At 48.1% G+C, this 20,000-nt stretch overlaps 1 protein-coding gene across 3 annotated transcripts in view; it reads left to right on the forward strand.

Moving 5' to 3' along the window:
• Window positions 1-20,000, forward strand: part of sema3h (sema domain, immunoglobulin domain (Ig), short basic domain, secreted, (semaphorin) 3H) — a 59,023-nt gene that overhangs the window by 35,944 nt on the left and 3,079 nt on the right. For all 3 annotated transcript variants that reach the window (XM_030363961.1, XM_030363956.1, XM_030363969.1), the window contains 6 exons: window positions 10,300-10,369; window positions 14,625-14,769; window positions 16,091-16,180; window positions 17,012-17,141; window positions 17,582-17,670; window positions 18,035-18,076. In XM_030363961.1, coding sequence (XP_030219821.1) covers window positions 10,300-10,369; window positions 14,625-14,769; window positions 16,091-16,180; window positions 17,012-17,141; window positions 17,582-17,670; window positions 18,035-18,076 — 566 coding nt within the window. The remainder of the gene's footprint in view (window positions 1-10,299; window positions 10,370-14,624; window positions 14,770-16,090; window positions 16,181-17,011; window positions 17,142-17,581; window positions 17,671-18,034; window positions 18,077-20,000) is intronic.

Here is a 20,000-nt window from a genome sequence, read left to right on the forward strand (position 1 = left end):
CCGTCGCTTTTATTGACTCTATGCCTCCCACAAGTGACTTAGAAAATATATCTGCGGAGGAGATACTCAGTTCTTTTAATTCTACCTGCTCTAATATTCTGGACTTGATTGCACCTTTTAAAGATAGACGCCCCAAACCTGTCACTGAGCCGTGGCTCAATGACTACACTTTCACTCTCAGACGCACATGTAGGCGTGCAGAGAGAAAATGGAAGAGGGACAAACTCTATGTCTCCCTTGGAATTCTAAGAGAAAGTTTAGCAAATTACCAGAAAGCCGTTAAATCTGCGAAAACCCAATTCATATCCAACCTTGTGTCCATAAACAGCCATAGGCCCCAGGTTCTTTTTGCCACTCTAAAAAATCTCATTAATCCCTGCAACTCTCCTGCTGTTGTGCCATCACTCCCCTTATGTGAACAATTCCTTGCGTTCTTTATCGATAAAATCTCTGCAATCAAATCTTCACCTCCTCTGTCCACCGTAGATCCAGCGGCATCTCCTGTATGCCCTACTGTCTTCGAGCAGTTCTACCCACTGTCGCTCTCTGAGCTATCGCAGGTGGTTACAAAATTGAGACCTTCACAATATCCGCTAGACAGTATTCCTGCCAGATTACTGAAAGACGTGTCTAACACTGTTGGCCCATACATTTTAACGTTAATAAACACCTGCCTTTCCTCAGGCTGTGTTCCATCTGTTTTTAAACATGCTATAGTCCAGCCAATTATAAAAAAACACAACCTCGACCCCTCTGTTCTCTCCAGCTTTAGGCCTATCTCTAAGCTTCCCTTCCTCTCTAAAGTGTTAGAAAAAGTAGTTTTAGAACAACTGCAGGTACACCTGGATTTTAATGACATAACAGAAAAGTTTCAGTCTGGTTTTAAATCACGCCACAGCACAGAAACGGCACTTTTAAAAATCTTTAATGATCTTCTTTTAACTGTCGACTCGGGGAGCTCTGCTGCGCTAGTGCTTTTAGACTTGACTGCTGCCTTTGACACAGTCGACCACCAGATTCTTTTATCCCGCCTGGAACTCTGTGTTGGTATTACTGGGAATGCCCTAAAATGGTTCAAGTCATATCTGTCCAAGAGAACCTTCTCTGTTCATCTAGGCCAGTACTCTTCAGCTGCAGCCCCACTAGTCTGTGGGGTCCCCCAAGGCTCTATTTTATCTCCAATTCTTTTTGCGTTATATCTGCTGCCCCTAGGTTCCATTTTTAAAAAACACAACATCTCGTTCCACTGCTTCGCAGATGATCTACAAATATACCTGCCATTAAAATCAAACAAAGAATCAACAAATGCATTGTCAAACTGTCTGAAAGATGTGAAAACTTGGTTGGAACTTAACTTCCTATCACTAAACAATGAAAAAACCGAAATAATTGTTTTTGGCAAATCCGAACTGCTGGATGGCATCGACAATGTTCTTGGTCCCCTTGCCTCCTACAGCCGCCCTTCTGTCAGAAACCTCGGAGTTATTTTCGACAATGGTTTTAAATTTAACAAGCAAATAAGCTCAGTCGTGAAGACAAGCTTCTTCCAGCTGCGACTCCTAGCGAAAGTAAAGCCGTATCTCCCACCAAAGGACTTTGAAAGAGTCATTCACCTGTTCGTAATGTCCCGTCTAGACTACTGTAATTCTCTATACTTTGGTGTGGACAAATGTCTGCTCCGTCGCCTGCAACTGGTCCAAAATGCTGCTGCACGTCTCCTCACTGGAAAAAGGCGATATGACCACATTACCCCTGTCCTGGCCTCTCTCCACTGGCTTCCTGTGGTTTTTAGAATTCAATTCAAAATTCTGTTGTTTACTTTTAAATCGCTACATGGGCTGGCACCTAAATATATGTCAGAGCTGGTCTGCATCCATGCTCCATCTAGAGAAATTCGGTCAGCTCAGCAGATGCTGCTGGATGTACCCAGGTGCAGACAAAAAACAAAAGGCGACAGAGCCTTCGCTGTGGCCGCTCCTAATCTTTGGAACAGTCTCCCCCTGAGTCTGAGATCTGCCCAGTCCATAGAACAGTTCAAAACACAACTAAAGACTCACTCTTTTACATTGGCTTTTAATACAGATTAAGATTTTATTTTATCTTATTCATTGTTGTTGCTAATATGCAATATTAAGCCTTCTTGTTCTTTGTTTTGTTTTTTATATTGTATTCGTGTACAGCACTTTGGTCAACTACTGTTGTTTTAAAATGTGCTATATAAATAAACTTGACTTGACTTGACTTGACAGTTCACACGCGTATTATATTGAATAAGCTGAGCCAAAGTAATATTACATTATTATAAACGCCTAATTGTTTGAATTACACTTTTTTCTGCCGGTCTAATGCACAACTGCACACAAGTGTGTGAATATTGCAATAAAACAATGACACATATAATCTAATTATGTTAAAAGCTCCAGCAAATGGTTCTGGACAAATCATTAGTTTTATGTTATTGAATTGTTGTGTTCACAGATGTGAATCATAGGGGACTCAAAGCCACATTTTAGTCGTGAAAGAATTGTTGTTGTGTGGGTCGTCGTGCGGCCATTGTTAAACATGGTCGCGTCACAGCAATAACATCTTTCTACATTCCTCCGGTCTACAATAGCTTGCAAGTGGTTTAAAGATGCTAGTTTTATTGTTTTCGGGGGCTTAGTTGATGTTGCGATGTTCCGCTTGCGGTACTGTGGACGATTCCTATTACAATGTTTTTTTCTTTTTACAACGTGGTTGCAACACTGTGTGTATTTGTGTGTGTGTGTGTGTGTGTGTGTGTGTGTGTGTGTGTGTGTGTGTGTGTGTGTGTGTGTGTGTGTGTGTGTGTGTGTGTGTGTCTGTGTCTGTGTTTGTGTTATTTTCTATGCAAGGTCAGGCCAGGATATGGGATTCAGGTTCAAGGTTCTCCTCAGACCAAAACAAGCTCCTCTGTCTTCCATCTGGGGAGACCCCGGGAGGGGGGGCTCCAGTGGGACTCAAAGTGGAGGCTTAGAGTGTAGAGAGGGAGAGGGAGAGCGGGAGAGGGGGAGAGGGGGAGAGGGAGAGAGGGAGAAAAGAGGAGAGGGGGAGAGAAGGAGAGGAGGGGAGGGGGAGAGGGAGAGAGGAGGAAGGGGAGGAGAGGGAAAGAGGAAGAGAGGGAGAAGAGGAGATGGAGAGAGGAGGAGAGGGGGAGAGGAGGGGGGAGGTGAGAAGAGGGGGAGAGGGAGGAGAGGGAGAGAGAAGGAGAGAGAAGGAGAGGAGAGGGGGAGAGGGAGAGAGGAGGAAGAGGAGGAGCGGGAGAGAGGGAGGGAGGGAGAGAGGAGGAGAGGGAGAGAGGGGGAGAGGGAGAGAGGGAGGGAGGGAGAGAGGAGGAGAGGGAGAGAGGAGGAGCGGGAGAGAGGGAGGGAGGGAGAGAGGAGGAGAGGGAGAGAGGGGGAGAAGGTGGAGATGAGACGAGGGAGAAAGGGTGAGAGAGAGAGAGAGAGAGGGGAAGGGGGAGAGGGGGAGAGGAGGTGAGGTAGAGAGGAAGAGAGGGAGAAGAGGAGAGGGAGTGGGGGAGAGGAGGAGAGGGGGAGAGGGAGAAAAGAGGAGAGGGGGAGAGAAGGAGAGGGGGAGAGGGAGAGAGGAGGAAGGGGAGGAGAGGGAGGTGAGAAGAGGGAGAGAGGGGGGGAGGGTGCTGAGCTCTGAGGTCTGGAGGCTGGAGACAGACAGTACTGTGGTGGGGGCCCGCTTCGCTCTCGGGGAACGTTTCTTGGCTTGTTGTTGGTTCGGCCCCTGCATCACACCATGTCTTTGCATGTGTGTGTGTGTGTTTGTGGAATGTGTTTTTTTTGTTTCACTTTGAAAGGGATGAGTAATGATTCCTGCGTACATGTTTTAAAAGTTGTTCATGCATTTCATTCTTGTTTTCACGTGTTTGTGACGGGGCCTGTGTGTGTGTGTGTGTGTGTGTGTGTGTGTGTGTGTGTGTGTGTGTGTGTGTGTGTGTGTGTGTGTGTGTGTGTGTGTGTGTGTGTGTGTGTGTGTGTGTCTGGTTGTGCGTGAGTGTATGTGCACGTACAGTATATGTGTGTACATGCTCATGTGTGTGTATCTGGGTGCCTGCATATGATCACAAGTGTGTGTGTGTGTGTGTGTGTGTGTGTGTGTGTGTGTGTGTGTGTGTGTGTGTGTGTGTGTGTGTGTGTGTGTGTGTGTGTGTGTGTGTGTGTGGTCCTTCTCTTCCAAATACCCGCTAGCTTCTACATTCCTGTTGCCAAGACAGCCTGGTCTTTAATGTGGGCGACAGGGTGAAGCCGGGGCTGGGGGTGGTGTGGGGGGGGGGTGGTGGGAGGGCAGAACAGTAGAGGTGAGGTGGGGCTGTATCAGAGGTTACACAGAGGGCAGGGTACGGGACGCACTCTGGAGGGAGAGGGGGGGAGGTGATGGATGGAGGTAGGTGATGGATGGCGTATCGATGGATGAATGGTAACTAAGAGATGTATAGAGATAGACCGAGTATTGATGGATGGATGGATGGAATATATAAGGATAGATGGATATGAATGGAGTATTGCTGTATGGATAGAGATTGTTGGAGTAGAGATTGATAGATGGATGAGATTGAACGTGGAGTGAACGTAGAGCCGGATGGATGGATATGGATGGATGAATATGGATTCTATTTGAATACATGAATGCATGAATACCGAGCCATGTATCTAGCCAGATACCTATCATGAATCGATGATGTTTTAGGAAAACAACATTTGTTTGCATATGTCTTCTGATGAAGGTAAGACTCAGATGAATGAGGCATAATAGTAAAACGATTCATTACAGAAGGCGACCGAATCATGCAATCGAACGTGCAATCCGGAGTTGGTTCAAGATCAACTATGTGTCAAAGGAAATTCTATAGCATATATGAGTAAGGATGGCATGGTAAAGATGTCACACCTATAGGGTCTGATTTATCTCGGACCCATAAAAGAGACTTTTATGGCTTTAACGGGTCAGTCGAGCACAGCTTCTACCCCATCTGGCGTTTTTGACCACTATGAGTAAGAAGAAACAGGTCACAGTTGGTCAGAACTAGTGTCAGCTCCAACACATTTTCCCAGGTCCAATGAGGTCATAATGTTGTAATTGTTATTATTTTTACAGAGGGGCTTGCTTGCGGTTCTCATTTGAGTTTAGATAGCTATTTGGAACCTGCTTTTCTCAGAAAGCAGGTTGGCCCCTGCTAATTGAACTTTGTCGGTGGCATAAAACATCTAAAGTTTATATATATAGGTGAGGTCACCAAATTGGTGAATGATTATACTTTTCTTTATATGTATAGTATATAATAAGTGTATTTTCTTTGAACAAACAGTTCATTTCTCCCATAATGGAAAATTCAGTGTATCAACGGATGGATGAGGGCTAGAGTTATAGACGGGTGCATGTTGTGGTTCCCAAACTTCCCACCACCCGTCAGCCAGATGAGGGTCTACGGGGGTGGCTGAGCGTGGCTGGGGTCGTGCTGCTGAGTGACTGGTGGGGGAGATGAATAACAGCTCGCAGATGATATAAGACAGAGAGAGGAAACATGTAAAGATGTGCTGGTGTGACGACTAGGCCGTTGGGGCAGCAGGAACCAAAGGCAGGGGATCCGATGCAGACGAGAACTCGGGGGGGATGTAACAAAAATGGCTTTTTAATAAAGGAACTCTCAAATCTCAGTTCCAGGCACTGGCAGAGAAAAGCTTAATCACAAGGACACGACAATAATAAAGAACCGACGAGGGAACAAAGGAATTTGTATAATGGGAGAGACTTCTGGGGGAGGGAGGTGCAGGTGGGAAGATAGACAAGGACACTCAGGTGAGGGGAAACAAGTGATTGCAGATGAGTGTGGTGGGATCTGTGAAGTGAGGGGAAAGGTCTAATGACATCTGGTGGAGAGGTGGATAATATAAACTAAACACATAAATAACAGAGTCGGGCTGTGACAGTTGGTAGCGGTCTCCGTTGTCGACCACATCTGTTACCCTTGAACTAATGTTTGTTGGCTAAACATAAGATTAGATTTTATGGGTTTATTCATCCCTGAGGGATAAGTATTTGTAACAGCAGCCAGATATTCCAAAGAAATATGTAAACATAAAACACAGCTATTATAGCAAATAAATCTAATGAATCAAAGCCAGCAATCCAAATGAAGGGTCGGAAATAATACAATTGTTCCCTCTATTTACAATATTATCTGCACAATAATAGTATTTGCTCCTAGTCGCTATCTATGTGAAAGCCAGTGTGAGTGTGAGACTAAGGAAGGAAGCGATGGAGGGCACAGAAGGACACGAAGAAGGGAAAGGAAGAAATCCTAGCCTGGAGGAGAGAGATAGAGAGAGAGAGAGAGAGAGAGAGAGAGAGAGAGAGAGAGAGAGAGAGAGAGAGAGAGAGAGAGAGAGAGAGAGAGAGAGAGAGAGAGAGAGAGAGAGAGAGAGAGAGAGAGAGAGAGAGAGAGAGAGAGAGAGAGAGAGAGAGAGAGAGAGAGAGAGAGAGAGAGAGAGAGAGAGAGAGAGAGAGAGAGAGCCTGCAGAGCGAGGGGCGATCGATAGGTGGGGGTGGGGGTTGCGACGCGTGGGCGATCAAAAGTATGGAAATGTGGGTCGTAGTCCTGAATGGAAATGAGAGGGAAATGAAGTCTTTAGGGTACGGTGTCTTGTCTGTTTTTTCCTCTAGTTATAGACAGGGCGGGGAGTGGGGAAGGGGGGGGGGGGGGGGGACGAAGCAGTGAATCCTTGTTAGAACAAACAAGAAAGGGAGGGGGGCGGGAGAGCAAGTAAAACGAAGAGGAGAGGGAGAAAGGGAGAGTCGATAGGGGGAACGGTGGAGAGAACGGTGGGAGGAGATAGATAGATAGACGAAGGATGGATAGAATGGAGAGAAAAAAAAGTCGAGGGATGCGGTTGAAAATGAAGAAGCGTCGAGTAGGAGAAGAGTTCGGAAACAATAGCGAGGAAACATTAGTGGCATAGGGGGCCTTGGGTAGCTGGGAGCGAAGCACCATCGGGATGGGGTCGGGGGGGGGGTGGTAGGGGGTGTGGGAGAGAGATAGGGTTACTGAGGGTGGGTGGTAGTGGGGGGGGGGGGGGGGGGGGGGGGTCTGCGGTTGAGTGGATGGGGGCACTGCTGGCGCTACTGGGCGATAGACAACACTATCTCCCCTCAGGCGGAGTAATCACTTTTTGTTGTTTAGAAATGAAGACACCAGCACAATGCTCCGGAGGATATGGGGCAGCAGGACTACAGAGGAAGGGGTGGATGGCAGAGCCGGGGACACGGAGAATCTGTGTGATGAGATGCCCAGAGGGATCATGGGAGATCCTGGCGTGAGAGCGAGAGAGAGAGAGAGAGAGAGAGAGAGAGAGAGAGTGAAAGCGAGAGGAGAGTGGCCCTGATGCGGCGATAGTGGGTGAGACAGAGCAAAGCAAGAGAGGGAAGAAAGGGAGGGTAAAGACGTGAGGGGGACAAACAAAAGGATTCACTGAGAGCGCTAAATGGGGGCAGACGGTCTCACAAAGAGAGGCAATCAAGAGAGACGGTCAACAAGATACCAGATACAACTCTAAGTGCTGGGGGTCCAGCAGCAGCAGCACATGAAGGCTACAGTAGAAAAAACAATGTACTGCAGGATTACGAGGACGTCTTTATTTACCCCGAGTTCTGGTACAGTTGATATGAGATCCATTTCTGCGGCATCGAACCGGGAGCCTTTACGACTGGCGGTCACCCCCACTGCCCTCCTATCCCCTCACCCCCCCTCTCCATATCTGCCCAAAACTCTGGTCTTTGCAACAGCAGAAAACCGGATTGGCGTGCAATATGCTTTCCATCTCTCTACGGCTGTCTTTTCATTAACTGAGACAATACAGAGACGGCGAGGGGAGAAGAATGTGCCTACACAGACACTGTCAGACCGGGCAGATAGTTTAGACTAGAATCACGTTGTGGTTTTGGATCCGGGCCTACGACCGTGACGCCACAGATGTGTGGCTACTGTACTGGTCTCTGGGCCGCAATCCCTGCATTGCTTCTGCCTCACCAGCCACACCAGTAAATATCCCCCCCCCTCATTCCAGTGGCCGCTTCAGAAGCTGATCTGTATGGGCTGGCTGCAGTATGAATCCTCTGCTGCATGGTATTAGAGCTGTTGACCCCCCTCCTCCACCCACACCAGCCCCATGTATATATAAATACCAAGTCACCGCAAATACTTTATGGCGCTGTAAGTGAATACCTTACTCTGGCCATACTGTATGTATCATCACACACACGCACTGGCACACACATGCACATGCACGCACACACACATACACACACACATACAGGCACACAGTCATCATCTTTAAAGGATTACAAGTGGAGAAGAAAAAAAACAGGGAGATGTTGATAGAGAAGATGAAAGGGGAGAAGAAGGGGAAACGGAGGTCGGAGGAGAGAGTGAGACGGTGTGTGTCTGTGTGTGTGTGTGTGTGCGTGACGATGTGTATATGTATTGGGGTGACCAAAGGGGTTGTGTAAGTGGATGGAGGGAGGACAAGCTATTAGGATTCAGTAGAGGGAGGAGGTCATTGAGCAATATCCAGGTTTTAATTAAAGAGTGGAGAAGGCGACGCTGAGAGATGGATGAAGGAGGGATGGATTGGAAACGACGCCAGGACATTTACACCGCGGGACGCGAATTACCCACAAAGCTCCTCTCTCCCATGCCCGTGGGGAGGCCTGGGAGGTGTGTGCGCATGTTTATGTGTGTGGGTTTATATTATACATGTATGCAGGAGAGTTAATGTGTGTGTGTGTGTGTGTGTGTGTGTGTGTGTGTGTGTGTGTGTGTGTGTGTGTGTGTGTGGTTGTGTGTGGTTGTGTGTGTGTGGTTGTGTGTGGTTGTGTGTGTGTGTGTGTGTGTGTGTGTGTGTGTGTGTGTGTGTGTGTGTGTGTGTGTGTGTGTGTGTGTGTCCATGTGTGAGTGGGATTAGAGCAGGGTTCCAGTAGGGTCTGGGTGTAAGGGAGCCACCTGAGAACAGCAGGAGCGCTGGGCATGAGGGAACACCAGCACGCATCACTGGCTCCACCTCCACACACCCCTAGCTGCCCTCTTTGTATGTGTGTGTGTGTGTGTGTGTGTGTGCGCGTGCGTGCGTGCGTGTGAAGAAGCCATAATGAAGGGAAGGAGAGACGAGGGAAGGAGAAGAGAGGAGAGAATAGTGGAGGAAGGTTTCATGTTCACAAAACGTTATTGTCTATCAGTAGTGTGACATTAAGCGATGAAAACACACACTATCCATCACACCAGAAATTAAAGCAAATTAAAGTGCAGAATGACAGCATGCAGAAAATGGCGGCCGTCCATTCTTCATATGGAGGAGCTGTGAGTCCTTCTCTCCGTAACGTCTGGAAGTCTGGCCTTCTGCTCTCAGATGATAAATAGCAGCATGGGAACCTGAGTCAGAAGATTTCCAATGAGATGATAATCCATCATCGCTAGTCGTCTTACCTGGAGCAGACACAGCGGGAGGGAGGGGAGGAGGGAGGGAGGGAGGGAGGGAGAGTGGGAGGTAGGAAGGGAGGGAGGGAGGCAGGGAGTTAGGGAGTGAGGGAGGGAGGGAGGGAGGGAGGGAGGGAGGGAAGGAGAGAGGGAGAGTGGGAGGTAGGAAGGGAGGGAGGGAGAGAGAGTGGGAGGTAGGAAGGGAGGGAGAGAGGGAGGGAGGGAGGGAGGGAGGGAGGGAGGGAGGGAGGGGGGGGGGAGGAAAGGAGGGAGGTAGGGAGGGAAGCTTGGCGGGGGGGCGGGTGTGTGGCTGACCCCTGCTGGGGTCTCAGTGGTCAAGCGCTCCCCGGGGGGGGGCGGAGCTTCATTAAGGAGAGCGGGTTCATTAGCGATGAGCAGCCAGGCGGCCCCTCCCATGTCATTAGCCACACAGCCAGACTGAGAGACACTCATAACGGCACGCATACACTGGCATATGGTCTCATGCACAAACACACATACACACACACACACACACACAGAGACACACATGCGCACGCACACATGCACACGCACACCTACGCACGCTCACACACACACACACACACACTCAAACACACACACATGTTCATGTACCCCACACCAACACACACGATACACTCATACACATACAGGATACATACACACACCCCCACACACACACACACCCACACAGTTATGTACCTCTTCACATACACATGAGGCGAACAAATAGGCAATTATAATAACAGCCTAATAATTGCCCTTCTCTGCCCTTCTTTTTATGAATTCTCCCCATCCAGAGGACATTTTCATCCTTAATGGAAAAGACAAGAAGAACCCCCTCATCTACGGCCTGTTTACCACATCAAGGTACGTACTCATCTACAGAGAGAGGAGGGGAGGGGAGGGGAGGGGAGGGGAGGAGAGGATGGGAGAGGGGAGGAGAGGATGGGAGAGGGGAGGAGAGGGGAGGATGGGAGAGGGGAGGGGAGGGGAGGGGAGGGGAGGGGAGGAGAGGATGGGAGAGGGGAGGAGAGGATGGGAGAGGGGAGGAGAGGGGAGGATGGGAGAGGGGAGGGGAGGGGAGGGGAGGGGAGGGGAGGAGAGGAGAGGATGGGAGAGGGGAGGAGAGGAGAGGATGGGAGAGGGGAGGAGATGAGAGGAAAGGATGGGAGAGGGGAGGAGAGGAGAGGATGGGAGAGGGGAGGAGAGGAGAGGAGACGATGGGAGAGGGGAGGAGAGGGGAGGGAAGGATGGGAGAGGGGAGGGAAGGAGATGAGGGGAGGGAAGGAGATTAGAGACGAGGAGAGGATTGGAGGAGAGGAGAGGAGAGGAGAAGGGGGGAGATTAGAGGAGAATGGGGAGAGGAGAGGCTCAGGGAGGAGAGGAAAGGAGAGGAGAGGATGGGAGAGGGGAGGGAAGGAGAGGAGAGGGGAGGATAGGAGAGGAGAGGGGAGGGAATGAGAGGGGAGGATAGGAGAGGAGTTGCGGGGACAGGGGAGGACAGGAGAGGAGAGAAGAAGAGAGGCGAGGATCAGAGAGGAGAGGGGAGAGGAGAGGAGGAAAGGAGAGGAGGAGAGGAGTTGAGAGGAGAGGAGAGGAAATGGGTGGAGAAACTGGGGAGCAGGAGGGAGGAGGGGAAGGAGGAGGGGAGGAGAGAATTTGGGAGAGGAGAGGAGATGGAATAGGAAAAAGAGAAGAGGTGAGCAGAGGATGGGCTAGGAGAGCCGAGCAGTCAGGAGGAGGAGAGACGATAGGAGAGGAAAGGAGAGAGGATGGACTGATAGAGCAGATAAGAGGGAAGAGGAGGAGGTAGAGGAGAGGATTTGGGAAATAGTTTCCACACATCGAAATCATCATGATGCATTAAAACATGATGATTTTTTCCATTGTGTATTCTGATTGGCTGAAATTGGTTTCATGAGGTGGGGCGCCATAGATTCGTATGACTTGTGTTCAATCAAAACAATTGCAATGATAACCAGAGTTGGCACTGCTGCTGCATGTCAACTTTGACATTTGTTATTCGCCTTTAAATGAAAACCAAGTGGAGCCACGAAGGGGGGGCGCCTTCCACTCACAGGGAGGCGGTTACGCAATCCAAAGATTGAATTAGGCAAACCATAATAGCGTGGGGGTCACCAAACATCTTTGTCAATAAAAGTCAGAGACAGACCGAAAGTATTACAACTAAGTGCCCTTTTGATCATGTGACATTGTGACAGTGATTCCCAAAGGGGTCCCATACTGCCTGTATCCAAACTATGAACAGTGATGGCCACAGTGATGGCCGGAAATAAACCTAGGGAGCATCAGCAATAAACCCTGCCGCGAACAAGAACGCACATCACACGACACCAGGTGCCCTCGTCTAATCTCGAGGGAAATCCAATTTGTTAACCCGAGTTTTGACGATGAGATTTTATGATACGCTCATCTATACTGCTCAAATAAACCTGGATGCACTTTATAGCATGTCCCAGAAACGCAAAAAGGTCCATTGCAACCAAGAAAGGTTTTTTGACTGAATAGATTTCTTTGCTTGGGTCCAGTTTACTGCGTGCGCTTGGGTTCAGGCTGGGCTCTAGGCTAGAGGCCTAGAGCTTGCAATGCAAGGTTGCAAGGCCTACGCTGTATAGCATGAGAAACGAATGGACTTCTTATGAACCGCTGAGCAACTTCGCAACCAGTATGTATTATGCATTGAAGGTTGTCCGAGGTTTCTCTTCGGTACATGAATCCTGATTATTGTGAATTTGTGGCTTTTGTGACATTGACTGTGTGTGTACGGTGTGTGTGTGTGTGTGTGTGTGTGGGTGTGTGTGTGTGTGTGTGTGTGTGTGTGTGTGTGTGTGTGTGTGTTGAGTATCTGTGTGTGTGTCTGTTTGTGTGCGTTTTGTCTCTGTGTGTGGTTTGTGGTGTGTTTGCGTTTGCGTGTGTGCGTGGTGTGTGTGTCTGCTTGTGTGTGTTTGTGTGTGAGTGTGTGTGTGTGTGTGTGTGTGTTTGCGTGTGTGTGTGTGTGTGTGTGTGTTTGTGTGTGTGTGTTTGTGTGCTTGTGAAAGAAGGGAGAGGCTAGAGTTCAAATTTGACGTCATATTTTCCAAACATAAAGCCACATTCACCCCAATTGCGGAGATTTATTAAATTAAGAACTATACACTAAAGTTGACTAGTCAACGGAGGCCAGCTGTGTGTGTGTGTTTGTGCATGGAAATACAGACAGTTGACAGGGGTGTATGCTGTCTGCTGTACAAAGAGGGCTCTGTCGGCTTATAAGGGGGGTTATGCTTCTTATTATGTTATAGAAGTCATTTTTCCTATTATGTTGCTTATGGAGGAGACAGTGATTGCACTGGCTATAGACAGACATGCTGACAAACAGGTAGAAAGACCGACACGGCGGACTGGTAGATACACAGACAGGCAGAGGATCAGAGAGACAAACAGGCAGGCAGGGAGATAGATAGACAGATAGAGACAGACAGATGGACAGACACACAAGTCAGGCTTGTAGGCAGACAGACAAACAGACAGGCAGAGGGGCAGACAGACAGACATTCCGTCAGAGAGACAGGCAGGGAGACGGATAGAAGGAGACATCAACAGACAGACATTCCGTCAGAGAGACAGACAGGGTGACAGAAAGAAAGATAGATCGACAGACAGATAGACCGACAGACATTCTGTCAGCAAGACAGACGGGGAGACAGGTAGAGAGATAGATCGACAGACAGACAGACAGACATTCTGTCAGAGAGACAGACAGGGAGACAGGTAAAGAGATAGATCGACAGACAAACAGACAGACAGACAGACAGACAGACATTCCATCAGAAAGACAGGTAGCCAAAAAGAGAAAAAAAGTCAACTTCGAAAACAAAGAGTGAAAACAACTCGGATACCAGAGGAAAGTAAACGGGCGTCCGGGTTCTCTGGCGGTGCTGGGTGTGATGCCAGTGTTCCTGCACGGTGCCAGGCCTGGATCCGGGCCTGGGCGATGGTGCCAGCGGGACTAGCTCAGACGGGCCCCCGGCTCTGAGGAACGCCGGTCACAGGCCTTCGGAACCGTTGGAAACAACGGGTGCTGACAGGTCCCGACATACTGGACGAGGGGCCCAACAGTGAATGCACAGTGTGTGTGTGTGTGTGTCCGACGTGAGGTGGAGAGGTGGTTGATGGTTATGTGGTGGGGGGGGAGAGAAAAGTGGAAGTTACAGGGGCATTTTTTAAGAAATTGAGCTTGTCCGTGTTCGCCTGGAGAATAATTTGATGCGGTGGCGATCTAACCCGAACCCAACCTGTCCAACCTGTCAGTTAGAGATTTATCTGGCGCGGTCGCCATCACAGACGTTCAAATGTTTCAGCAGAGCCAAAATTTGTTGCCATAGAAAGAAGAAATTATATGGTAGCCAAGTGTGGGGATTAGTGACACGTAGGCAAATACGCAAACACACACGCATACACACACACACACACACACACACACACACACACATACACACGTACACAAAAAGTGACCAAAAACAACACAGATGATTGCCATGGAATCTGTGTGTCTTGCTTCAGACTCTTCGTCATAATTCACGTGTCCATCGCCTTCTGTGTCCATGACTACCGCATCAACAGTGTCTTTTGGGTGAGACGTGTGGCACAGTGAGTGGGGAGGGAGTAGGAATCATGTGGCCACACCCGGGGTCCATTTTGTTGAACAACGCGTGTTTGTGGGTGTGTTGATGTTGGCTCGTCTAACTCAATCACCACAGAGTTCTGTGGCAGCCATATTCGGTGTCTGGAAAAAGTTATCCCATAATACGCCCGGATTATCTGTAGTTCCTTCCTACTTCCCCTGGCACTCCTCCTGCCACTAAACTTTGACAGTAGAACTAGTGAATAGAAGTACTATTCACTATAATTTATTCATGTAGCAGAGGACGCCTCAAGGACGCCCTAATTGCCGACCTTGGACATTGGGGATCGAACCCGGTGCCTTTCGGCTGGGAGTGGGCCACTGTACTGCAGTATGAATGGAGGCCTACATGCTGCACTGACACCTGGTGTGCTGAACGGACCTTATCCTTGCTGTGCGGTTGCTAACGTGTGCCCTGACGTACCTCCCCTCCCGTAGTGACATCCTGAACGGCTCGGCGGTCTGCGTGTACCGCATGGAGGACATGGCACGCGTCTTCAAGGGGAACTTCCTGCACAAGGAGGGACCGCAGTACAAGTGGGCGGAGTTCACCGGCAAGGTGCCCTTCCCGCGACCCGGAACTGTAAGTCTCACCTTGAACTGACCCCTGCTCTCTTGGGGTTTATTCAGACTTTTTTTCCAAATATAAACTTCTATTATTAGTCGTTGCCTACTTTGGTAACACTTTACTACTATCATTTGACATTGTTTTGTTGAGGAGAGCTCGGAACACATTTGATTGGCATCTGTGAGTGCTAACTGCCTGAGTTTGAACCTGACCTCAACAGTGCATTTGTGCCTGAGTGAGTGTTTAGTGTTTGTGTAGGGTTGGACAGTGTCTTTGGTTGGTTTAGTCTGACGGGCCAAAACATGGAGGACTGAAGGGATTGGACGGAGCAGTGATCAGGTTGTTTGTATCGCAGCCGAAAGGTTTATCAAGTTGCCTAACCATCTCCCTGTATATTCCTAACATGGATCTGAATTCGCTGCACGTCACTCTGGATAGAAAGAAGCGTCTGCTGAATGAAAAAATATGAAGAATATTAAGAAAGAAGAAATAGCATAGCGCTTTATCCATCCAGCTTTATCCATGCTGAAGCAAAATAGGGTAATGTGCTTGGGAGCACTATTAAGATAGCTATTCAGATAAGTATATGAGTTATCGAGATGTGAGTTGTTACAACCTTGGAGAGTAATTGATGTGATTAGCAGAGTACATTAGATGTGTCTACTTTGATTCAAATTTTGGCTCATCCCTTCATATGATAGGCCGTGCCCAATCACTTAGCGTGGGTTATGGTGCAGGGAGATACGTTGTTATCATCAATCTTATTGGAAGAGAGTTACTATAGTTTAAACGGTCTAATATTTTTTGGACTCATTTCAGCAGAAGGATTCATAAAGGTACAATATGCAACGTTTGCGATTCCAAGCTCCTGTCAAACATGAGTAAAACACCCTGTTACTCCCCCCTCCGTCTCCCTACTCTCTCCAAACCCTGCACAAAAGGCTTGCATTATGTTTAAACTTGACATTTCGAGACGCTATTGCAGCGTCTGGGCAATTAACCTAGATCCCTGTAGCCTTAAGGCTTCTACATTTCAGATTGTGTTTTAGAGCGCATTTCCAACTTAAATATTTGTGCACATGGTTCCTCTAACTTGGTTATGCAATATCAAATATCAATCATGCACCCAATCTGTCAAAAAGGGAAATAAGGTAAACTCACATTTTTGGAATTCTTGGAATTTTTGGAACTCTCTCTTCTCTATATTCTTCTCCTCTCATTAACATTCCATCTCTCTCTCTCTCTCTCTCTCTCTCTCTCTCTCTCTCTCTCTCTCTCTCTCTCTCTCTCTCTCTCTCTCTCCGTCCCTCCCTCCTCACCCCCACCCTCTCCCCAGTGTCCCAGCAGCACCTATGGGAGCTACACGTCTACCAGGGAGTATCCAGATGATGTCATCTTCTTCAGTAGGACCCACCCACTGCTTGAGGTTTGACTCCGCTGTGACTCTCCTGAGCTGTGATGAAGGCCCTCTCCCACTCTGCTGATATACGCTCAGACCAGAGCAGTTTTATGATGCTATGCTAATGGCTAACTCATTCTCCCGTCATATGATGATCTCAGTCTTTCTTCTGGGCGCTTCCTCTAATGCCACACTGAACTCTGGGTTAACTCCAAGAGCCAGTGAGAGGGCGGAAGTCACTCCCACTATGCTGATATATGCTCCGACCAGAGTCGTTTTTATGATTTTATGCTACTGGATAACTCGTTCTACTATCATATGAAAATCTCAGTCTTTATCTGGGTGCTAACTCTAATGCAACGGTTAACTCTATGAGCTAGTCATGTGCGAGGCAGGAAGTCACTCCCACTCTGCTGATATATGCTAAAACCAGAGTTGTTTCTATGAAGCTATTTGATAACTCACTCCATTTATAAATGCTAACTCAAGAGTGCTTTTTCAGATTCATGCTTATCCTTAATTTATTAGCGATTTATCTCAATTTATCTCAAGTGAGATGAACTCTGAGTCCTTCTATTGACAATGCTAATCTCAGAGCCGTTACTAATCGCACCATGCTAATCCCACTTTCCCTTACTGGGATAAGCAGGAATCCGGTGTGAACCACGAACAACAAGACAGATAACTGTGCAGCTGCAGATGGGAGAACAGCTGTTTGAGTCAAGCATCACAGGGATTAATGAAGCTATCTGTGTGTGTGTGTGTGTGTGTGTGTGTGTGTGTGTGTGTGTGTGTGTGTGTGTGTGTGTGTGTGTGTGTGTGTGTGTGTGTGTGTGTGTGTGTGTGTGTGTGCTGCAGGAGATCGTGGCGCCGCTGGGAGAGCGCCCACTGCTGGTCAGAGTGGGGGTTCACTACAAATTCACCAAGCTGGTGGTGGACCGGGTGGAGGCTGTGGACGGAACCTACGACGTCCTCTACATCGGCACTGGTGTGTGTGTGTGTGTGTGTGTGTGTGTGTGTCTGTGTGCGTGTGTGTGTAATTAGTTTTGGTGTTAGACTCTATAAATATGTGGTAGTGGATAGTCATGTCTGTGTGAATGTTTATGTGTGTGTGGTAGTGTGTGTGTGTGTGTGTGTGTGTGTGTGTGTGTGTGTGTGTGTGTGTGTGTGTGTGTGTGTGTGTGTGTGTGTGTGTGTTCTGGGAATGTGTGCGTGGGCGCTTGGGTTAGCGTGTGTACATATACTACATACGTCTGTCTGTGTGTTCTTTGTTGTGTATATGTCTGCGGTCACCGCTAACCTTATGACCCTTTTGTGTCTCTGTGGGCGTGTGGGTTTGCCTGTGTACGTACACATATGTCTGATTGTGTGTTTCTTTTTTGAGTGTGTGTGTGTGCGCTGACCTTATGACCCTGTTGTGTTATTCAGACTCGGGTCTGGTTCTCAAGTCCATCCACCTCCCCAGAGATGACGGGCAGAGCCAGGAGATCACCCTGGAGGAACTACAGGTCTTCAAGGTACCTATCAGTCTGTATCTTCTCTCTGTCTGTCCTTTTCACTGTCTGTTTGTCTGATCTTTCGCTCTGTCTCTCTGTCTGTTTGTCGGTTCTGCTTTCTGTCTCTCGGCCTGTTTATCTATTCTGTCTTCCCGTCCCTCTGTCTGTTTGTCCTGTCTGTCTCTCTCTCTGTTTGTCTCTATGTATGGCTGTCTGTCTGTATGCCTGCCTGCCTGCCTTCCTGCCTGTCCTTCTATCTTGAATGGTTGGCTGGTTGTCTGCCTGTCCTGTTAAACTTTCTACACTAAAGAAGTTCCTGCCCGACAAACATCATTTTTTGACGTGTTAAATTGCTGTTTGTCTTACTCCGCTTTTTGTCTCGCAGCTCGAATCACCAGTGACAGCCATGACACTCTCCAAAAAGAAGGTACGGGATTGTTAACACAGGAGATAAAGCTGTTTCTCTCAGACACACACACACACACACACACACACACACACACACACACACACACATTCAACTACACAACATATTCATTTCAACCACACAGACACACACAGACAAACACACACACACACGCACACAGACACACAAACACACACACAAACGCAGTACTCATCTCCCACCTTGTTTCTCGAAGGACAGCTTCATCAGCAGTTGCTATGGTGACGGTTTTTCAGAGAAGAGTGGTGTTGAGATGCAACACAAAACACACATACACACACACACAAATACATGTTGATAAATCACAACATCAGTGCGGTAAAGAATTGACACACACACACACACACACACCCACACACACACACACACACACACACACACACTCACACAGATAAAGCTACCTTGTTGTGTTTTCAGTGTCAGGGCTTTGCATATGTGAATGCAACAAGAAATTAAACCATTCTTACTTATGAATAAAACATACAGTATGCAGACACTGCCACAGACACGGACACAGTATGTTTATCAAGTGATGCTCATCATCTCACCATCATATGCATGCACACACACACACACACACACACACACACACACACACACACTACACACACATTCTGACACTCTTGTCCCACGCTCACACCATGGTTTGTATGTGACACGCGTGAGTTGGGTGTGTGACTCATAACTCAGAGAACGAAGAGCGGGATTGTGGGATATATTTACGGTGGCTGCATCTGGTCGCGGCTTTGGCGTCATAAACTGAATGACTCCTTGTTCTATTCCTCTCTCTCTCTCTCTCTCTCTCTCTCTCTCTCTCTCTCTCTCTCTCTCTCTCTCTCTCTCTCTCTCTCTCTCTCTCTCTCTCTACTAACTTTCACCCTCCCTGCCAGTCTTGATCTCAACTTATTCCCATGCCTTATTCATGTATTTCTTTCCTTCCTTTCGCCCTTACCACAAATGCCCACAAACACTCATACACACACACACACACACACACACACACACACACACACACACACACACACACACACACACACACAGACACACACACACACACACACACACACACACACACACACACACACACACACACAGACACACAGACACACACACACACACACACACACACACACACACACACACACAAAGCTTGCACACCACACATATACACTCATCATTGACACTTATACTCTTACCATCACCTCTCTCCTCTCTACTCTCTTTCCCCTCTCTCTCTTTCTCATTCTCTCGCGACCCTCACCCCCACCTATTGATCGCCCCTTGCTGAGCAGGCTCCCTCTCTCTCTCTCTCTCTCTCTCTCTCTCTCTCTCTCTCTCTCTCTCTCTCTCTCTCTCTCTCTCTCTCTCTCTCTCTCTCTCTCTCTCTCTCTCTCTCTCTCTCTCATCCTCTCTTTGTGTTTACGTCACCTTCTCCTCCACCTAGACACCACCCTCTTCTTTCTTCCTCTCTTTCTCTATTTTCTGCTCACTTCTGTAACGTGTGTCTTGTTTTACTGTTGTATGATTATGTTCTGTTGGGGAAGTAGTTACAGTAATTACAGTAATACAGTGGTGTTGTAATTACAGAGTTGTATAAAGAGGTCTGCTTTAGAGGTGTGGTAATGTGGTTGTGCGGTTAAAATGCCACATTTCAGTTCAAGTTCCATGTTTGCAATATTCACATTCTGTGTATCTGTCTTCTCATGATTTAGTTGAAACTGTACCTTTATTGTTTCTTTAACTTCTGACTTAATTACTTACCTCCTCCTCATCTCTCCTCTCCTACTTCTCCCCTCCCAACCCCTCTCCCTCTCCTCACCCCCTACTCTTTCCTCCTGTCCCCACCCTTCCTCTGCCCTCTTCCCCCTCCCCTCCCTTCCCCCTCCCCTCCCTTCTCCCTCTCCCT

This window comes from Gadus morhua, chromosome 1 (assembly GCF_902167405.1).
Source record: "Gadus morhua chromosome 1, gadMor3.0, whole genome shotgun sequence".
Classification (NCBI taxonomy): domain Eukaryota; kingdom Metazoa; phylum Chordata; class Actinopteri; order Gadiformes; family Gadidae; genus Gadus; species Gadus morhua.